The sequence below is a fragment of the Lutra lutra genome, chromosome 6 (assembly GCF_902655055.1).
Source record: "Lutra lutra chromosome 6, mLutLut1.2, whole genome shotgun sequence".
Lineage (NCBI taxonomy): Eukaryota > Metazoa > Chordata > Mammalia > Carnivora > Mustelidae > Lutra > Lutra lutra.
Window position 1 is genome coordinate 86,816,034 of NC_062283.1, and position 20,441 is coordinate 86,836,474.

At 40.0% G+C, this 20,441-nt stretch overlaps 1 protein-coding gene across 7 annotated transcripts in view; it reads right to left on the reverse strand.

Moving 5' to 3' along the window:
* The window catches only part of AHI1 (Abelson helper integration site 1), a 214,339-nt gene that overhangs the window by 21,020 nt on the left and 172,878 nt on the right, over positions 1-20,441 (reverse strand). For 5 of the 7 annotated variants that reach the window (XR_007128105.1, XM_047733429.1, XM_047733430.1 and 2 more), the window contains one exon: positions 4,011-4,066. Coding sequence is in view for 5 of the 7 variants with exons in the window: in XM_047733429.1 (XP_047589385.1) it covers positions 4,011-4,066 (56 nt within the window). In the remaining 2 variants the exon portion in view is untranslated. Of the gene's footprint in view, positions 1-4,010; positions 4,067-18,210; positions 19,649-20,441 lie in introns of those variants that run through there. The other 2 variants (XR_007128106.1, XM_047733432.1) reach the window with 2 other exon arrangements.

Here is a 20,441-nt window from a genome sequence, read left to right on the forward strand (position 1 = left end):
ATTTTTCTTTAAAGATTTATTTATTTATTTATTCATTTGACAGACAGAGATCACAAGTAGGCAGAGAGGCAGACGGGGGGTGGGGGTGGGGTGGGGAGGCAGGCTCCCTGCTGAGCAGAGAGCACAATGCAGGGCTCATCCCAGGACCCTGACATCATGACCTGAGCTGAAGGCAGAGGCTTAACCCACTGAGCAACCCGGGTGCTCAGAACATTCTATGTTAACAACAACAACAACAAAGTCCCAAACACATTCTAGTTAAAAACAGATTAATGACTAAGGAGTACCAATACTTCTTATTAAGGGCTGTAACATATTTGCATAAATTTTATTACAAACTCTGACTTAGGCAGCAGATAATAACATCATAAGGGCATGCAGTACAAATACTGAAAGTGTTAAGACTTTTAAGAAAATGCCTTTGTTAAGTTAACCTACTGGAGTTTCTCCTTGATAGTCTTAAAAAGAAGTGTAGCTTTACTAAAATGTGTAAAAATCACTTGCACAGAAGTACTGACATTTCTAAAAAAAAGTAAGAAAGAATAAACAAGACAAGAAATTCAAGTGGAAGTGGTAAGAGGTAGTCCTACATGGCTTATTTATATATTCTGGTCAACCAACTAAATAAGTAGATTTTGCAAACTGAATGGCAAGACTGCAAAGAACAGAAAAATTAGCCTCTCTCCATTTACCTGGGTGCAATGGACTCACCGAGGTAAATTAAAGAAATAAAGAAATGACTTTGTACATACTGGACTATCATATCTTCACATTCAACTCGCCTACAGTTTACAGGTCATGAGAAATGTATCTTAATTCATCTTTACTTCTAAGAAATTACTCGTATAGGGAAAGCCCGAAGATTGCAGATGAACTTGAGCACTTAGACATATCTGAACTTCTCATGAAAATTTATTTTCAGCAGCCTGGTTAGTGTTCTACACTCAAAAGGAAAAGTCAAGCTACCTTCATAGCCTTTAGAGCTGGAATGTTTTGTGAGGGTTGTTTTTCTTTTTTTTTTTAAGATTTTATTTTTTTTTTAATTAATTTGACAGAGAAAGAGAGAGAGAGAAAGTGAGAGAGGAACACAAGCACGGGGAGTGGGAGAGGAAGAAACAGGCTTCCTGCCAAGCAGGGAGCCTGATTCGGGGCTCGATCCCGGGACCCTGGGATCATGACCTGAGCCAAAGGCAGACGCTTTACCACTGAGCCAAGCAGGCGCCCCATTTTTTTTTGTTTGTTTTTTGTTTTTGTTTTTGTTTTAAACTTTAATCAGGAGAGCGTGGTGTGGCTGGATCTCTGTTATCACTTGAAAATAGGTATCCAATGCAGTCAGAGTGACTATAGCCTTTCATTTGCATTTGAGGGAAAGGTTCTAAAAGTTTTTATAAAACATGCTCAAAAACACCAAGAAAACTGTTGCCATAATCTATTAGATGTGGTTATTTTTTGGTCACTGAAACAGTGTGTCCTCGTTGTTCTAGGGTACTTTTTATATATATAATCTGTCATTAAGTATAAACTCCTTAGGGGAGTTTGACTGTATTATCAACTACTATATAAAATTTCACTCTTTTAGAGAATGGAACTGAAGACTTTCCTGGCAGATGTAACAAGAAAGAAAACTGGAAAGACCCGGGATGTGTGCTTGCATCCTATGATAACTGGCAACAGGAAAGCCTGGAGAGAAAAGGAGATGAGGACACAGAGGACCTGTGTTCTGGAACTGGGTCTGCCACTCAGTACCCACAGTGACGTGAAACACGTCCCAACCTTAAAGATCTTGTTTCTCCATATGTAAGACAGGGGTCAGGATACGGGTCTGCAGCGAAATGGTGGGAGTCAAATGTGATTAACGTGAGTGACTGAGCTCTGAAGTCATACAGGGCTATAGATAGAGCATCACCAATAGATTTTCTCTCTCAGAAAGATTTTTTTTTTAAAGATTTTATTTATTTATTTGACAGAGAGAGATCACAAGTATACAGAGAGGCAGGCAGAGAGAGAGAGGGAAGCAGGCTTCTTGCTGAGCAGAGAGCCCGATGCGGGACTCGATCCCAGGACCTGAGATCATGACCTGAGCCGAAGGCAGCGGCTTAACCCACTGAGCCACCCAGGCGCCCCTCTCTCAGAAAGATTTTTAAGCTTCCAACAAAATGGAATTATACAAGAAGCTTGACAATACTAAATATGATTTAAAAAAACAAACAGACAGATACTGCAATAGTCTGGGACTCTCCCGTGTTGGTCTGTGTGCTGATATTTACTCAAGGCCTTCCCCTAGTTTTCTTGACTAGAAAACAGAGACTTTCTGAGGAATCTTCTAGGTCATGATTCTGTGACTTTAAAACACCACTTGAAAATCATGTTTGTCTTTCATCTATAGAATGAAACATTATTTTGTAAGATAACGCACAAGTTTATTTGATAATTCCGGTAAATTAGACTGTCACCTACCTCAGAATTTTTGAACTGAGAGAGACATATTATTCTTCAAAAGGTCAAAGCGGGGGTGCCTGGGTGGCTCAGTGGGCTAAAGCCTCTGCCTTCGGCGCGGGTCATGATCCCAGGGTCCTGGGATCGAGCCCCACATCGGGCTCCCTGCTCAGTGGGAAGCCTGCTTCTCCCTCTCCCATTCCCCTCTGCTTGTGTTCCCTCTCTCTGTGTGTTTCTCTCTGTTAAATAAATAAATAAAATCTTAAAAAAAAAAATGGTCAAAGCAGATAGCAGGGTTAACTTGAACAAATACCTATCTGAAGGAAATTCGGCAGGGATCATCCGGGTGCATGCGTGTGTAAGCACATACTCTCATGCATATGAGGGGATAGCGGTGGTTGAATGGGAGGACACAACAGGTATCTAGATTGTTCGAGGCTGTTAAACTCCTGTGATGGTTTGCTAGTGATGTGTGAATATGAAGTTTGGGCTGAAAGTTAGGTACAGAGTGATCTGCAGTGATTAAAATAAATGAGAAATATTCTGGGAAGATCTTTGATGTAATTTTTTTGAAGTAAAAGGGATTTTCTATTTATTAAGTAACAGAGCAACTACCAAATAAAAATACAAAGACTTCCTAGTGATCTTTCAAATAAATACCTCAAAGTAAATTGTTTAAATATATTATTACGCTTTGTAGAAAATACACAATGATAATGTTCTGGGTATTAGCTTTTTTTCTTTAATGCCTCAAAATAGGTATTTCATATATGTATTTTTTAACCACACCATCTACTTGTTTTCAGTTAATGTCATTTAAAAATGTTACTCAAGGGGCGCCTGGGTGGCTCAGTGGGTTAAGCCTCTTCCTTCAGCTCAGGTCATGATCTCAGGGTCCTGGGATCAAGCCCTGCATTGGGCTCTCTGTTCAGCGGGGAACCTGCTTCTCCCTCTCTCTCTGCCTGCCTCTCTGCCTACTTGTGATCTCTCTCTCTTTGTCAAATAAATAAATAAATTCTTTAAAAGGAAAAAAATGTTACTCAAACAGGGGTGCTTGGGTGGTTCAGTTGGTTGAACAACTGACTCTTGATTTTGGCTCAGGTCACGGTGTCAGTGCAGGGTCACGGGTTTGAGCCCCTTCGGGCTCTGCACTCAGGGTTTGCTTGGGATTCTCTCCCTCTCCCTTTTGCCCTTCCCTCTCCTCACATGTGTGCACACACTTTCTCTCTCTCTAAAACGAAGAAATAAAATCTTTCAAAAAAATATGTTACTCAAAAATAAAAGACAAAGTAGGTCCACAGAAACAAAATTTAGTGTGATATTTTAATTTTATTTAATATTATTTCTTGTAACTTAGTTATATATACATCCTCAAAGTCCATTAAAATATTCTCCTTCAGCTAGCTTAACTCTTTCAAAAATCAATGATCTGAAATTTAACTTTTGATGTAATGTTGTAAAAAGAGAAATAGAGAAATTGCCCTTAAAAAAACAAAAAAAAAACAACAAAACAACAACCACAACAACAATAACTATTTATCGCTGCAAATTATTTAGGAGGAAAAGCTGCTTACTGTGTCATGGACTCTGAGCCCAATTGGAAATCCTGGGACTTGTCCTTGACTGGCCGCTGTGAAGGAAGAACAACAATGGGTGAGGAAAGATTCAGAGAAGACCGCGCAGGCAACTGTTACAACTTTCAAAATGAGAGCGCATGCCTGTTCTGAACATAAATGTCTATCAGCATTGTGTATTCACTCCAATGGAAAACAAAGGAACTGGTTCTCCAGATCATCGGAACACTCTTTCTACCTAAAGTCAGTTTTCCGGTATGTGGCAAGTAAGTCAGGTGTGAGTCAGTCTAAATTAATCGAGAAACACTATGAGGAGATTGCTTAAGTTCTAAATTTATCTTTCATCATTGCAGCTTTCCTTTCTCATCATTTCGGTACACTTAATATTTTCATAGTGATGATAATCATGGAGCCAAATGTAAAAATTTGGGTCTGGAAACTTGGTCTTCTACAAAATCTGTTCAGTACATATTTTGTTAATGGCACCTTCCTGAGGAAAACAAAATTATTAATCACTTCCAAGGGTGCCAGATTATACAGAGTGTCTTGTTCCTCTAGAATTCGAGCATTAACTCCAGATGAAAGTATACTGTGGGAGAATGGCGTTTGATAATCACAAGATGGTCTTTTATAAATCAATCCAATGGTGCTATAAAATTGACTACAGTTTTTTTTTTTTTTAGAGATAATTACATGTCATGGAAAGGAATTCATTTAAAATTCACATAGAAAATATACATTTTTCCTATGTTAAAGTTTTCAGTTATATACAAATAATATATAACATATAATTAGATACAAATATGTCATATCTACTTAATTATTTAAAATAAAATTTAAATTAAAAAAAAAACTCAAAAAACCAAAATGAAAGAAAAGGAGTACAACCTTTTCTTTGAGGCTTACGTTGTTTGAGTCACTACTACTTTCCCGTTCTTCTCTTCCTGTAGCTTGTTTCATGTTGTAGATTTCCTCCTCCACAGTCAGATTTCTGCAAGATTTGGCACTGACTATCTTGAGACAAGTATTACTTACCATAAATATTTCAAGAAGATATTGTTTTCTAGATCATAATTATGTCATATTATTGCTCTCTGTACACCTTTAAATCAAGCATATCATAAAAACAAGAATCAAAGACGACGACTTGGTGGTGAAAGGTGGATGTTGTAGCAAGTGACCCAATTTCACAAAACAACAAAAGAACCATAACATCTTGATTTTTCTCTGCTGGTGAAGATGATCTCAGTTCAAATGTATTTGGGAAAACAAGTGCAAACACATGAAAAACTCAAATTCAAGGACTAATTCAGGTTGCAGAACAGTCTACCTGTTCTCAACCCAATAGAATATGACGCAAAGAAAAACCATCAAAATCTACCCTCAGAGAGCATCGTTTATAACCGAATTTCTTTAGTTTTCCCCCAGACTTAAGAAATAAATTCCAGACATAGCAATTGCATTAATTTTATTTTTTACATGGTCTAAGTATTACTTTCATCTCTTTGCCCACAGCAAGACCAACGTCTTACCATAAACCTATGTATAATGTGTGAAACTTTGTAAAACTCTGAATTAAAAAAAAAAACAAACAAAAAACCCCTCAACAAAGCAGCTCTAATCAGAATCTGAACTTACTCCAGAGGTTGAGGGAAACTAAGTCAGACAATTATACATCACTGTTAAGCCAATGTTACTTTTAATCATTAGTGAGCTTGACAAATGAGTAACAACATACTGCCACGTGTAGGTCTTACCAAACCTGCCTTTAATAATCTGTTCATGTGAAATGGATGTTGTCATGTCCTCAGAAAGTTTGTCTTAGTGGGTTTAACAGTGTCCCTGCCACCTTTCCTACTGTATTACTGTGTTACAGTAATTGGCACATTCAAGTCCTTTTTCATGATGCAAAGGTGGCTTGTGTTCAAAACCTATGAATCCTAAGTTACTAGGGTATCCACATTACAAAGTTTTAACACTTATTTGTTAAAGGACACTTAATTAATTCAGACCAATTTGCCACTTCTAAGCACTTTTACTCACTCATTCCTTGGTTTCAGCACACCATATAAGTAGTTACTTATGGAGGCAGAAGAAGGGGGAAGAAGGAGGTGTCTCTGTGAGCTGTTTTCTTTCATTTTCTCTTTTAACAAAAAAGCCCCCAAGGCTATAATACAATCATCCCATAAGCACCACCCCCCACCATCAACATGGTCTAGGAGCATGACGCCCTTCTTTCCCTCCCGTCCACGTACACCTCTCATAGTTGTTTTGTGACTTCGTTTTCTCTTCACGGAAACCCTTGATTTGAGGAGGAGGGGATGAAGAGAGGAAGATGAGCAAAGCAAAGGAGATGAATGAAAGGACCAGAATCCGGAGACTCCTGTTTCCCAAACCCTCACAGCTTCTCAGTGATGCTTTTGTACTTAGATGCAGTGAGACTTAAAACATGAGAGGAATGATTAATGGCGTGATTTTAAGTGCCTCCACTCAGCACATGGAGATTCACCAAGAAGAAAACTACTCATAAATAGCTTTGTAAAAGAAAAATGGGCCATGCAGACAACTCACCCATAAATTTCTGTAAACTTGAGGAACGAATGTAAAATTAGGTAAATGTTCAATCAATGTCTGTTGTAGCTAGCATACCAGTGAGCTTTAAATAAGGCAAATTTATGATATTGTATAGCTCTATATATACATGCTGTTTATAATACCTTCTGATATCTTCTATCTTGCCTATATTATTAGTACCTATAATTTACTTATACCCACTTTTCAGGAATTTTTAAAAAAGAGAGAGAGGAAAACCACCACCGCCAGAGCTGGTGGCTAAGTTCCAGTCTTGGTTCTGTCATTAACTTTCTCTGTGGCCTAAGCACAAGCAACTTAACTTCTTTGGGGATCTGTTTTTTACTTGAAAATGAACAGATGGGGCTCAGCATAAAAGCATGAATGACCATAGCACCATTCTTGTATTTTACAGATGAAGAAATGGAGGCCCAGAGTCACCAAGCTTACAGAAGTAGTGGAAGGCTACAATTCTGTTTTTCCAAACTGATTTAACAGCAAAACTATTTTTCAGAACTGTTTTGCTTGAAAGGCTCATATAAAACCCCCTAAGCAGAGAATTACTCTAGGTGAAGCTAGGTTTGGTGGCCAGCCCTACTCCCCAGAGCCCTAAAGAGTAGGAGTCTATGGAAGAGAGTTTATAGACCACTGGATTAGACAAGCTCTTCCAGATTTCCTCTGTTGCTAAAATTCTGTTTCCAGGAACACGATTTTACAATTTTATATATTTATATAAGTTTGCTGTTCTTTGATTTTAGAATTTATTACTGATTATGTGAATTTTATATGATGAATTATAATGCTTTTCCTTAAGGACAGAATAGTCCCCTGCATGAAGATGCAGTTTCTAGAAGTATATTAAAACAAAAAGCAAAGGTCTTCATCTTGGTTCATGACTTGGAGTTCTGGGATTTTTTTTTTTTTTTTTTTTTGACAGAGAGAGAGAGAGAGAGAGAGAGAGAGATCACAAGTAGGCAGCGAGGCAGGTAGAGAGGGCAGAGAGCCCGATGCAGGGTCGATCCCAGGACCCTGAGATCATGACCCGAGCTGAAGGCAAAGGCTTAACTCACTGAGCCACCCAGGCGCCCCCTGACTTGTAGTTTTTGGTATTAACTGTGCCAATTAAAAAACAACAACAGATATTTATGAAACCGCATTCTGTAAGGGAGGAATTGTGTTAGAAGTGCTGGGAGTACGAAGCTGAGTAGGCTTTAAGAGTAAAGAGTTTACGATCTAATGGCAAAAGCTGTGGCTACAACCAGCAAGGCAGAAAGGGATAAATGTTACGATAAAGGTAAAAAGAAAATGTGTGGAAATAAACAGTAGCCTCGAATTGTAACTTGAGGTTTTTGAGAAGGATTCATAGCAGAGGGAGCATTTAGAGAGATATTAAAAGGATGAACTGAAATTCTGATAACTGCAGAAGCACACGAAACTATAAAGTTCAAGAAAACAGGGTGAGAAAAGGTTTGAGGAATGTGTGCTGGGCAGCCTACTCAGGAGGTTGTTTTAGAAGATGAAGAAAAGTAGGTTGGAATTCAATTCAATCTTTAAGGTGTGGGATCTAGATAAACATTTATGAGATTTGAACTTTATAGACAAATGTAGAGCCAACTAAGATTTCTGAGCTGGTAAGTCACAGGACTTGATCTCTATTTTAGCAAGGTATCTCCTCTCTGGTAGGCAGGGAACAGGTACATTTGTTGTTGTTGTTGTTAAAAGATTTTTATTTATTTGACAGAGACGCAGCAAGAGAGGGAACATAAGCAGGGGGAGTGGGAAAGGGAGAAGCAGGCTTCCCGAGAAGCGGGCAACCCGATGGGGGGCTCAATCCCAGGACCCTGGGTTCATGACTTGAGCCGAAGGCAGACGCCAAAGTACTGAGCCACCCAGGTGCCCGAGGGTACAGGTGAATTAAAGGCTGGAGAATGGAAGATCGAAGACTGCTGGAGGCTGGGACCAGAGGTCATGGCAATGTCCATACCGTGCTCCCTCCTCTCAGTTCACTCTTTAAAAAACTTGGCATCACGGGGCACCTGGATGGCTCAGTGGGTTAAGCCTCTGCCTTCGGCTCAGGTCATGACCTCAGGGTTCTGGGATCGAGCCCTGCATCGGGCTCTCTGCTCAGCGGGGAGCCTGCTTCCTCTCTCTGCCTACTTGTGATCTCTCTCTGTCAAATAAATAGATAAAAATCTTAAAAAAAAAAAAAAACAAAACTGGCATCCCTAATACATCTGCCCCTTGTCCTTTCCATTCTTTATATTCTTCTGTTCCCATGCATTTAACCAGTGTGTTTAGGCTAATGGCTTCCAAATAAATACCATGAAACCAGATCTCAAGTATTCTTCAAGACGATTTGGAAATCGCCACTTTTCAGCACATTTTATAAACATGATTTTTTCTGAAACATAATTAGTTTCATCAAAACTACCTAGCCAGTCTGAGTTCTCAGCAAATCTCTCCTGACTTCCTCAGAAGCCAGCAAGATGTCTGCAACAGGTTGCTGCACAGATCCTGGCAAATTTGTGAGTCTCAAACTCTTACACACCGAGATAGTCCAGTCAGAAACCCAGATTTCTCCTTTGCCTTCACATTTAGTCACCATGCCCTAGGGTCTCGCTGCGTTTGGCTTAGTTTATTGCAACAGCTTCTCCTGCTTAGTTCCTTCAGTACTGCTTTTTCCCGAAGCTTCTAGAGTGAGCTTTTTCGGTTTGTTTTTTAGAGGGAGCGAGGCAGGAAGGGGCAGAGGGAGAGGGAGAGAGAATCTTAAACAGCCTTTATACCCAGCACGCATGGAGACCGAAGTAGGGCTTGATCTCATGACCCTGAGATCATGACTTGAGCCAAAACCAAGAGTCAGATGCTCAACTGACCAAGCCACCCTGGTGCCCCTAGAGCGAGCTTTTGAAATAACCCATTTGATCATGCTATCTTCTTCAGCGGCTCCCTACGACCTCCAGGATAAAACCCAGCTTCTTAACATGCCATATAAGGACCTTCTTAATCCTGCCCATTTGTTCAGGTTCAGCAGATTGTTTTTAAACTTTGCATCCCAAGCACAAGCCATGATGAAATTTTTATGGTGTCCCCGTGCACCCTGCCTTAGTATAGATTCAGTCTGTCAGGAATGCCCTTCCTTCCATGAAACTCTCCTGAGAAACCGATTCTTCTGGAAAGCTCTCCTGACCTCACTAAGCTTAGGTCAGGGACCATTTCTATTAGTTCTTGCATTTCGTGTGGAAGTCTATCATCCTCTTGTGCTGCAAAATCCCGATGCTGGACTATCTGCCAGCTCTTTCAAGAGCGAACTCCCTCAAGACGAAAGCAGATGATGGGCATATGAGGCCAGAGATTCCAGAAGGATAATCTACACAAAAATTTCTGGGAGGCAGGTAGAATTCGACCTGGGGATTTAGGATAGGGCCAGAGTTACAGAAGTAGGATTTGATACATCTGAAATACCAAACTATTAGCTAAAACTTGGGGGTAGAAGGGATAATCTAGAAAAAAAAAATACATTAGAGAAAAATATATAACAATATATAACAGCAGCATGTTTGCTAGAGAAGGCTTGTATTATGGCGGCAGGCTGAGCCAGAGAAGGAGGAAGGAGCTCTAAGTGCAGCGTTACAAAAGGAAAGAGAGAAACAGCAGAGAGATGGTGGTGTGAATGGCCTAGAACACTGAGGGTACGGAGTATTTCTTCACACTGTCTGTTAACTGCTGGGTTTGGTCCTTCCTCCACTCTGTACTTCATCCCTTGTCCCTTCCCCCTGTGACCAGCCGGCTTTTCAATTTTTCTGATGAGCATTTCTGGCCACTTTAGGGCTTTTGCACCTGTGGTTGCTAGTGCCTCAAATGTATCCTCCTCATAAAAACTAACCATCTACTTCTCACCACATGGCCTCATAGTTTCCCTTCACTGTCTTCTCATTGCTTCTATGCTTCCCTCTGTGACTCACTAATTTCAGTGACTTTCACTCATTAGACAGTAACTTCTATAAGTGGAGAGGCTGTGTGTTTAATTTGCCATTCTACCATACAGATAACATTCCATCACAGTGCCTGGGAAAACAGTAGGGTTTCAGTATGTAGGAGAGAAATGAATAAATAATGAAGATGCCAGAGGAGTGGAAGAATGAGGACATTGGCTCTCCCTGATGGGGGAGAGCTAGAAGGATGTGGGAGGGGGAAGAGGACCAAAATTACAAGTGGAGGGGTCAGCTATAGAAAGAAGGGTGCTTCTTTCTGTGAGATCTGAAAGCGGCTGGAGAAGAAAGGTGAAATTAACAGAAATAGAGAGGAAGGAGAGACGAGAAGTAGAGGACATTCATGCTGGATAACTTCTCTTCAGGAAGAAGAGACAAAGTCAACTTGGAGTAAGGTTAGGGACCCAAGGAACGTGGACAGTACTGTGACGGTAGGCAGTCAGTCAGGAAGAACAAAAACGATGATGGAGACCAAGAGCCCCAATGAGACTGGGAATCCATCACAAGAATGACACAGACACCCAAGACAATCACGTGACTTTCTTTGGCATTGATAAAATTCCAGAGGCTAAGTACAAAAAACGGGCAACTAGTTTGCCCCCCGACCTGGGGACTGGTAAGAGAAGGAGGCTCAGTCATGCGCTCCAAATACTACAAGTGTCTGGCATCAAACTGGTAAATAATTGCTGCTTCCGTGGATTTATGTCCTAGTGGCCCAAGTGACCTGATTCAGGGAGAAGGAAAAATGACTGCAGATAAGCAGGAAGGCAGGAAACATCATAATGCCATCCCCATCTAATTCCTGCAGACTACAGAACCATTCGGGTCATCCACTGCCTCTTCTGGGACAGGACTATTCCCTAGAGATGGGAGTTAAGGAATGAACCTGGAGAGACTGACGGAGACCTAAAGGTTTTACAAAGTCCATCGCAGCCCTCCCTGCACGGCGGAACATCCTCGGCGTGCAGCACCAGCGCCAGAGGACCCTGGTGTGGGGCAGGGCTGACTTGGAAGTCTTGTAATGACCTCAGTTTTCAGTGCAGCTGATCCTACTTGTCTACGGGATCTTTCCGTCGCTCAACAAACATTCACTAAATGTTGGGAATTTGATTCTGAACATGACATGGTTCCCACCTTCAAGGAACTTTTAGCCCTTTTATTTCCATCCAGAAAGTTAGAAAGAAATAAAACAGTCGGACACATGAGCCACGCTAGAAGTAGCAGGTTATTCTTTTTTTCCTTTTGAACCAACTCCCTTTGCCTGAACTTCTCCTTCATCTTTATTATGAAGACTTAATGGGTTTTCCGAAACAGCTATGTACTTTTAATAGCTTTAAAACACAACTGAGCCTCATTATTTGTGGATTGCCTGTTTGCAAATTCACCTCCTCACTGCAGCTCATTTGTAAGCCCAGATCAAAGCCCGTGGTGCATTCTATAGCCGTTGGAACGCACGGACACAGGCTGAGTGCTGAAAATCTGAGCTGCCCAAGTCCTAGTGGCCCAGCCGAGGTTGGAACCCTAGAAACTTCTAATGCTTTAGCATGTTTCAAATACTCTAATTCAGCTTCCATACTGTAAATACGTATCCCTACGTTTGTTACAGTTTTGAGTTTTGTTGGTGATTCTGTGGTTTAAAAGATACCTAAACAATGGGCTGAAGTGTTGTCTAGTGTGACTACATGCAGGGAGCCTGATATGCCTTAGATAAAATACATGTGTCAGTTTGAGCTTTGTTCAGGCACAAATTCTAGTACTGCTGGATAGCTCACCTTTAACGAATCAACAATATATGTTAAAGTGCCTTTACATTTTATAACGGTTGATGAAAATGTTATAACCAGAGGTTCACAGGAACATAATCCTGTATATTTGCTAGTAGCACTGATTCAGTGTTCATGATGACTTCAGAGAACATAACTACTGGGAACAGTGAGAATCCACCCTATGTTTTTCCACATGGCTTCTGCGTATCCGCCAAATTACTAATTTACAGTTCTTCATTGCTACCTTCTTATTCCTGATATACCTATGGAGTTTTGGGGACCTCTGTCTCACCCAAATCATAATCATTTACTGAGACTATTCTACATGTAGAGTACTAAGGTGGGGGGCTTTGGAGGGAATAGGGCTACTGGGAAGTTGATTCCCACTGGTTTCACACAGCTATGTGCAACGTTTTGGAAGCTGCTGTAGAGTCAGGTCAACTCAGAGTTTATATTCTGAGATTATGGGATCTGAAATAGGTATGTTATTCCTCCAACGAGACTGGAAGGGCACTCTCTAGCAAATTGTGTAACTCTTGCATCCACCAAGGAGGCTTTCAGAAATATGTTTAGGATAGGATGTGGCACCAGGATTTTTACACAAGTGCCCAAGGTGAATCTGAGGCCTAGCACTTTGACAACTATTAATCTGGCATATATGGAGTTGGCAATTTGTTGAGGTAGGAGAGCTAAGGACTAATCTTTGATGTGGGTGTCTGAGACTGACTTAGTGAGTACAGCTTAGCAATCGATAAGCATGGGTTGTTGTCATATCTCCTCCCTTTCTTGCTTTCTTCCCTTCTTGCTTTTAATCCTGATTCTTACTAGACCTACCCATCAAGGATTTCAATTTCCCTAGAAGTTTCTAGGGTTCTGGATAAACAACACTAAATAGACATAGTGAGGCTGTGTCTCATAATTTAGTGAGGGCAAATGTATATACAAATACCTTGGCACTGAGGTAGCAGCTGATAAATGTAGTAAGAGAAAAACAATATGCCATGAGATTATGGGGGAAAAGCATTCCTCTAAGTGGAGGTTCTGGGCAGTCTGCAGTCTAAATGAATGATTCCTTACTCCTCATTTCAATATGCATACATATGCACATATATCCATACAAAACAAAATTGTTCAGTGATGCTGTTTTTAACTTTTATTCTTTTAATAAGATTTTATTTTTTTTATTTATTTGACAGAGAGAGACCACAAGTAGGCAGAGATGCAGGCGGAAAGAGAGGAGGAGGAAGCAGGCTCCCTGCCAAGCAGAGAGCCCGATTCGGGACTCGATCCCACATCCCTGAGATCATGACCTGAGCCGAAGGCAGAGGCTTAACCCACTGAGCCACCCAGGCGCCCTAACTTGTTGTTTTTAACTTTGCTGTTTATATCTTTTTAATAGGTTTATATCTACTATGTGTACTTGAGAACAAACCACACTCTTGTTTTAACAATATTTACAATGTAAACTTTATTAGCTCTAATAGACTGAATAACATTATATGGTGTTCGTGATAATTACGAGAGTTGTGATAAAAAATGTGATCCACACTGTAAGATTGCTCATATGGGAAAATTCAATTTGAAATGTAATTTAGACTTAGACCTGTTAGTGAGTTTAAGACAGGGCAATATTTGGTCTCATGATCTTGGCTTAGGCATGTTTTTCTACAGTTATCTTGGGGATGCTGCTGCTTTCTAGTCAGTGACTCTGCGAACTGGTATCACATGGGCAGAGAAGATTTTCTTACACAGCAGATGTCAACCTCCGGACGTTCCAGCATTCTATACTTTCTTTGTGTAAGACCCAGCAGTATTTAACAGAGGTTGCTAATTCAACATACCCATAGTGATGGGGAAGCATAAATAGGGGTAAAAAGAAAGAAAAGTCTCATTAAGCACAAAATTTTTGCAGAAGAGTGATAAAAACAAATCTGTTTCAATGTGCTGTATTGTATGCTGGGTTTGTGTGGATAAAAGAGACTTTTAAATTAAAAAAAAGGTTCTTCCTTTGTATGTCAACTGAAGGAGAACCATGTTAAAATCAGAGAGCATTACGGCATTACTGGGACTGCTAAGCAGTGACAAGAACATTAGCATCCAGAGAATTTCTAAGGCAAAGGAAATAAATGGCCGTCAAGAGCTATCTACATGTAAGTGGGAAGCGTTTTATATATATTCTTCATGTTGACTCTGCTGGATACATTTTCATGTGAGGTTATTATTTTTAAGAAGGATCGTCTAACCCCAGCACCAGTACTCATATATTTGCCAGAAATGGAAAAATGAAGCCCAAATCTCAACAATAGGACCTTAAATTAAAAATTTAATTTAAGGAAATACACACATATATACATAACATATGTACTGTATTTTTTAAAAATTAAAATAGAGCAGTAGTTCTCAACTGGAAGGGATGATTTTGTCCCCAGCGGGGAATTTAGCAATGTCTGGAAGATATTTTTGATTGTCACAACTAGAAAAAGCTGCCACAAGTTGTGGCACCTTGTGGATTAGTGAACACTGCTAAACATCCTATAATACACAACATACTTCCTCAAGCAAAGAATTATCTAGCCCAAAATGCCAGGGCGCCAAGGCTGAGAAACCTTGGAATACTTGACCAGACAAGAGGACAGGAGAATTAGGGTATCAGAGACCTTTAGAAAAAAGGACATGTTGCTGGTCAAGTCAGAAGATAGGGTGACTGATAATAATCAATTCTGCCACTATCTAAAGGACAATTTACAACTAGGAATGACTGATGGCAAGTTCTTCCAACAATATCTTATACATTTTAGATCTGTGAAAGATTACTAGAGGGATGTTGCTGACATTTAGGTTAACCTTTGAAAATATCATCATGAAGAACAAACACCGTATTATTCTATCAAACAACCCTTAAAGTTATAGTAAGATAGAGCAATGGGCCAAGTGGAATATTGATTTGACCTAGTATAATATCACTTATCTTAAACCTTTTATGTATACTCAGATATAGTAGAGGCGAGGCTGCAGGGGGATTCTCTCATAGCCCCTTTACCTGGCACTGACAATTATCTAGGTCCTGGGCCTCAGGCTAGATAAACTGAGTAGACAAGTTGTCAGTGTGGTCTCATCCTGCTGAAGGTCAGACGGTCCTGGAGACATGGAGGGAAACTGCCCCAATAGCAAGCAACACAGCTGCTGAGGGGAAGAGACGGAGCCAGGGCTGAGGTACATGTGTCAAATATACTATGGTTTCCTTTCAGGGTAAGAGATTCTGGAGGCTTTTCAAGTTTCTCGGTAGATGAACATCTAGGGACATTACTGTTGGGGGCAGAGTCCCTGGGCGTGAGGTGACTCGGGCATGCTTTGCTGTCCCATCACCAGGGTCCACTCACTCTCTCTGCAGACACGTTCTTTCTCTAGACTAACAGAAAATGTTCATATGTAAATAATGGCTTTTGAAATTAATATCGTTTTCTCAAAATACTTACAAGTTATTGAAACAAATTATAAAAAATATATATATCAATATTGTCTGCATTGAGATTCTTCATGGGACACAAATTAGAACTTTGGTTTTATATTCACTAGAAGTTACGATTTTGGTTTAGTTCTCTTCAGATGAAGGAAGAAAACTTCAAACATTCCTGAAATTTTGAAACAAATGCAAACATAAATTAACTTTTATCTACCCAATATAACAAATTAGAGATAAATCACCTGTAGTTTCTTTGATAAACAGAATTACTAAAGTTAAAAAAAAGACATAAATTGGTATTCTTTTTTTTGGTACAGAAAGTTGGTTTTATTAAAGCACAAGGACAGGACCTGTGGGCAGAAAAATGTGGTGCTATAGCAGTATTATTCTTTAGCAATAGAGGAAAGAGGCAATAAAGTTATGATTGTATTTTAAATGATCTAGTGTACATTAACTTTTGGATATTTTGGAAAATGTGCTTCAAGATGCCAAAAATAGCCATAATCATTATAAACAGGTTGTTGGATTTAACACAATAAAATCATATTGTTTCTATGGTTAAAAATAATTCAGATGGCACTCCTGGTAGAAGGACCAGTAAATGGAAATTTTTTTTCTGTATGAAGTGACTTGTGAAAATGACGACATAGAGGACAATGAATCCAGGCTTAATGAATTGTGACTCCTTTGGGCATGAAGAAGGTAAATGAAAATCAGATATTCTGTACAGGAAGACAGACACAAGCACCTTGAAGGCAACTTATTTACCGCCTACTGTTTTTCTGAGAGGTTGAGAGAATTACCAACATAAAATCCCGTGTGCGTTGTATGGCTTGGCTGGAAGGGGAATTACCATGGAGTTAACTGATGCCTCTGGGTTTTCTGTTTTGGTATGGACTAGACAAGAAAAAGCTGTTCCCGCATAAAACTGGAGTCTGCACTTTGGTTTAGGGGTCAGCTTTTTTTTTTTTTTTTTTTAAAGATTTTATTTATTTGTCAGAGAGAGAGGAGAGCGAGCGAGCACAGGCAGACAGAATGGCAGGCAGAGGGAGAAGCAGGCTCCCCGCCAAACAAAGAGCCCGATGTGGGACTCGATCCCAGGACGCTGGGATCATGACCTGAGCCGAAGGCAGCTGCTTAACCAACTGAGCCACCCAGGCGTCCCTAGGGGTCAGCTTTTTTGAATAAGCCCTGCCTACTCTGAATCTAGATGCTAAGTAAAATACTGAAAACAATTAAAATTAATACTCTCCTCATGGGAGGAGCTGAGCTGTAATGGATATTTTTAGAGTCATCTCGAAATAAGCAAAACTATTAAATATTATTCTTTTAATGACTTTTTAGAGAAAAGCAAACAACATGACAGTAATGTCTCTACGCTCAGAAATAATCTAACATTCTTATGAATAATTACTACTCTGTGTCTGGCATTTACACAAAAACATACCTAGTTGTATCAGTGTTGAAACCTTTGTAGAATAGAAGGTACTTTTCTGCTTCGGGTTTCATTTTTAGGAAAAGAAAAAAAAATTTTCAGAAATCTAAAAATACTGGGCATTTTAGGAATTAAAAAAGAAAACGAGTCATTTTCTCATTAGCCCATGCTAATAAGATATCCAGGATATATTGGTGGAAGAAAAAATTAGAATATTAAGTATGATCTTAGTTTCATTGAAAAAAAAGAACATACATGAATAAAGACATGTGTGTTCATATGCAGACATTTTTTTTTAAATTTTTTATTTTTTCAGCATAACAGTATTCATTATTTTTGCACCACACCCAGTGCTCCATGCAATCCGTGCCCTCTACAATACCCACCACCTGGTGCCCCCAACCTCCCACCCTCCACCCCTTCAAAATTCTCAGATCGTTTTTCAGAGTCCATGGTCTCTCATGGTTCACCTCCCCTTCCAATTTCCCTCAACTCCCTTCCCCTCTCCATCTCCCTATATCCTCCATGCTATTTGTTATGCTCCACAAATAAGTGAAACCATATGATAATTGACTCTCTCTGCTTGACTCATTTCACTCAGCATAATCTCTTCCAGTCCCGTCCATGTTGCTACAAAACTTGGGTATTCATCCTTTCCTTTTTTTTTTTTTTTTTTTACAGCTTTATAAACATATATTTTTATCCCCAGGGGTACAGGTCTGCGAATCGCCAGGTTTACACACTTCACAGCACTCACCATAGCACATACCCTCCCCAATATCCATAACCCCACCCCCCTCTCCCAACCCCCTCCCCCCATCAACCCTCAGTTTGTTTTGTGAGATTAAGAGTCACTTATGGTTTGTCTCCCTCTCAATCCCATCGTGTTTCATTTACTCTTCTCCTACCCCCTCAACCCCCCATGTTGCATCTCCTCTCCCTCATATCAGGGAGATCATATTGCAGACAACATTTTTAACAGGACATGGAAGAAACTATTAGAATGAACACAAATATTAGCCAGACAGAGGGGTTTTATTTTTTATTTACACTATTGTTTATTGGTTAAAATTTTAAAACTATGAGCATATATTGCTTTTATAGTAAAACAACTTAAAATCATTAAAAAATTTTTTAAAACAGGAATTTTAACAACCTTCTTACCCAAATAAATGGATGACATAGATTCATGCTTAGGCTGGCAAAAATAAAGAGCCTAAGAAAACAAGATCCAAAATACAAACACAAATAAACCAAGGCCATCAGCACTATTTTTTTTTTTTTTCAAATCTCGGTTTTTTTCCTCTCCCTGATAGCACCAATATTCTTCCTTCTATTAGATGCAAATTTACAGCACCTCGTGCTACAAATGTCGTGGAGTGAGCTTGAGGAAAGCATTCTCCTCTCTCTCCCCTGCACCACAGGTCATCGCTGATGTGTCTGGGGACCTTCTGGCCTATCGCGGAGAGTTGCCGCCTCTAGCCCTGTGCCCGCCACCTGCCCTGGGAGAGCCCGACGATGCCGTCACCCACTGACACTGCAGTGAACTCGATGAAAAGCTGGAAGGTGCCTGGCATGAGCAGCAACAGGACAGGTGTGTGCCACTTGGAAGGACTTATAGGATGCAGCAGCTGCCAAGCTTTTAAAAAGGTATAATTTTACTTCTTATTCTATAGTTTGAATAGAGAAAATTTAAAGAAGAAAGAAAACTACTGAGGTTTCCTTTTTTCCTTAAAAAGTACAGAGAGTACAATTCTAAAAACTTACACATGGAGACGAACACCACGAAGCAGATATTCACAGGAATGTGGAAGCTGGTGTGACACAAACTGTGGCTGGCTGTGCGGAGGGCAGCTGTCCGTGCTGCGGACTAGTATAAGGGACAAAAGGGCACTGGTCTGACAACATGAAGGCCCAGCTCTCAGCTAGGAGTCATCCTGAACAAAACTCTTACAAGTTCTCTGGATCTTGATTTCCTTATCCGTAAAATGAAGGGACTGACTAGAATCACTGTGGATGATCTCTAGGGTTCCTTCCAGGTCGCCAGTTCTGTCAGTCTAAGAACATAGAACCTTCCCCTCCCCAATTCTAGGCACTTAACATAAAAGACTACTTTTCATGTTCTTCTTTTTAAACATATCTTTTATATGATAATAAATATAAAACTTGCTCTTGAAATTAAACATTTGATAGAATTTGTGGCAGGATCTTGATAAAATCAAACCATATATATCCTGATAAAGGAAAGCAACTGAAGAAATGCAACTATGCCAGGTGCTAAGGAAGCCCAGTGACACATTTCTTAAGGCTGGCTGTTGGCATCATGACTCAGAGTGAACCCAAGGCATTTTAATTACTTGGGACAACATTACTGTTTCTTCTTTTTATAAGCAGAGATCATTCTTGATATTTTCCTGTAGAGAGAAGTCAAACATTATTTAACTACACACCTGGTACCTCCATCCCTAAGAAGAAAACCATGTAGGATTCTATTGTAACACATGGATTCAGACCAAGCAGATCAAATCATGCTCTTCAACAAAAGATATCTATGCAACTTAAACCCTAAAGGCCATTGGAGTTCCTTCTCACCCATGAGAACTTTACTACTCCTTTGCCCACATGGAGTCCTATCCTCTGCAACTTCCTTGCTTTACCTATTTTAAGTTCTAAAATGCTTTACATTGCATGTCTTGTGAGTTCCTTTAACTCTTTTTAGAATTAGTGAGGGCAGCAGTGAGATTAGGGTCAAGATGGATATTTGAAGAATTGGTCCACTGGGATATAAATATAAAGGTATACATTAAATACAGAGATCAGTCTGTGAGAGGAAAAAGTACACAACACTAAAAAATCAGCAAAGACTACGATGCAGTGAGTTCTTCTAAGTGGAGGAGGGGTGGCCGAGGTAGTGAGAACCAGGGACCTGAGAAGCAGGTAAGAGGTCTCTATCTACAGGGACATCAGGAAGAGGAAGGGGCAGTACCAACTTCCCAGGCAGCCAGTAAGATACTGACCAAGTTCCTTCTAGCTCCTCCTCCAGCTGAGGCAGAAAGAGTTCAAGGCTACTGCACATAGACGTGGGGTTGAGTAACCCAAATTTCAAAGGTCAGCACGATGTGGAGTCAGGGATACTAGTAAGTCACTGTAAGTAAACGTTATGTCTTTCATAGCATCTCACACAGTTCTTGACACAGACTAGGAATA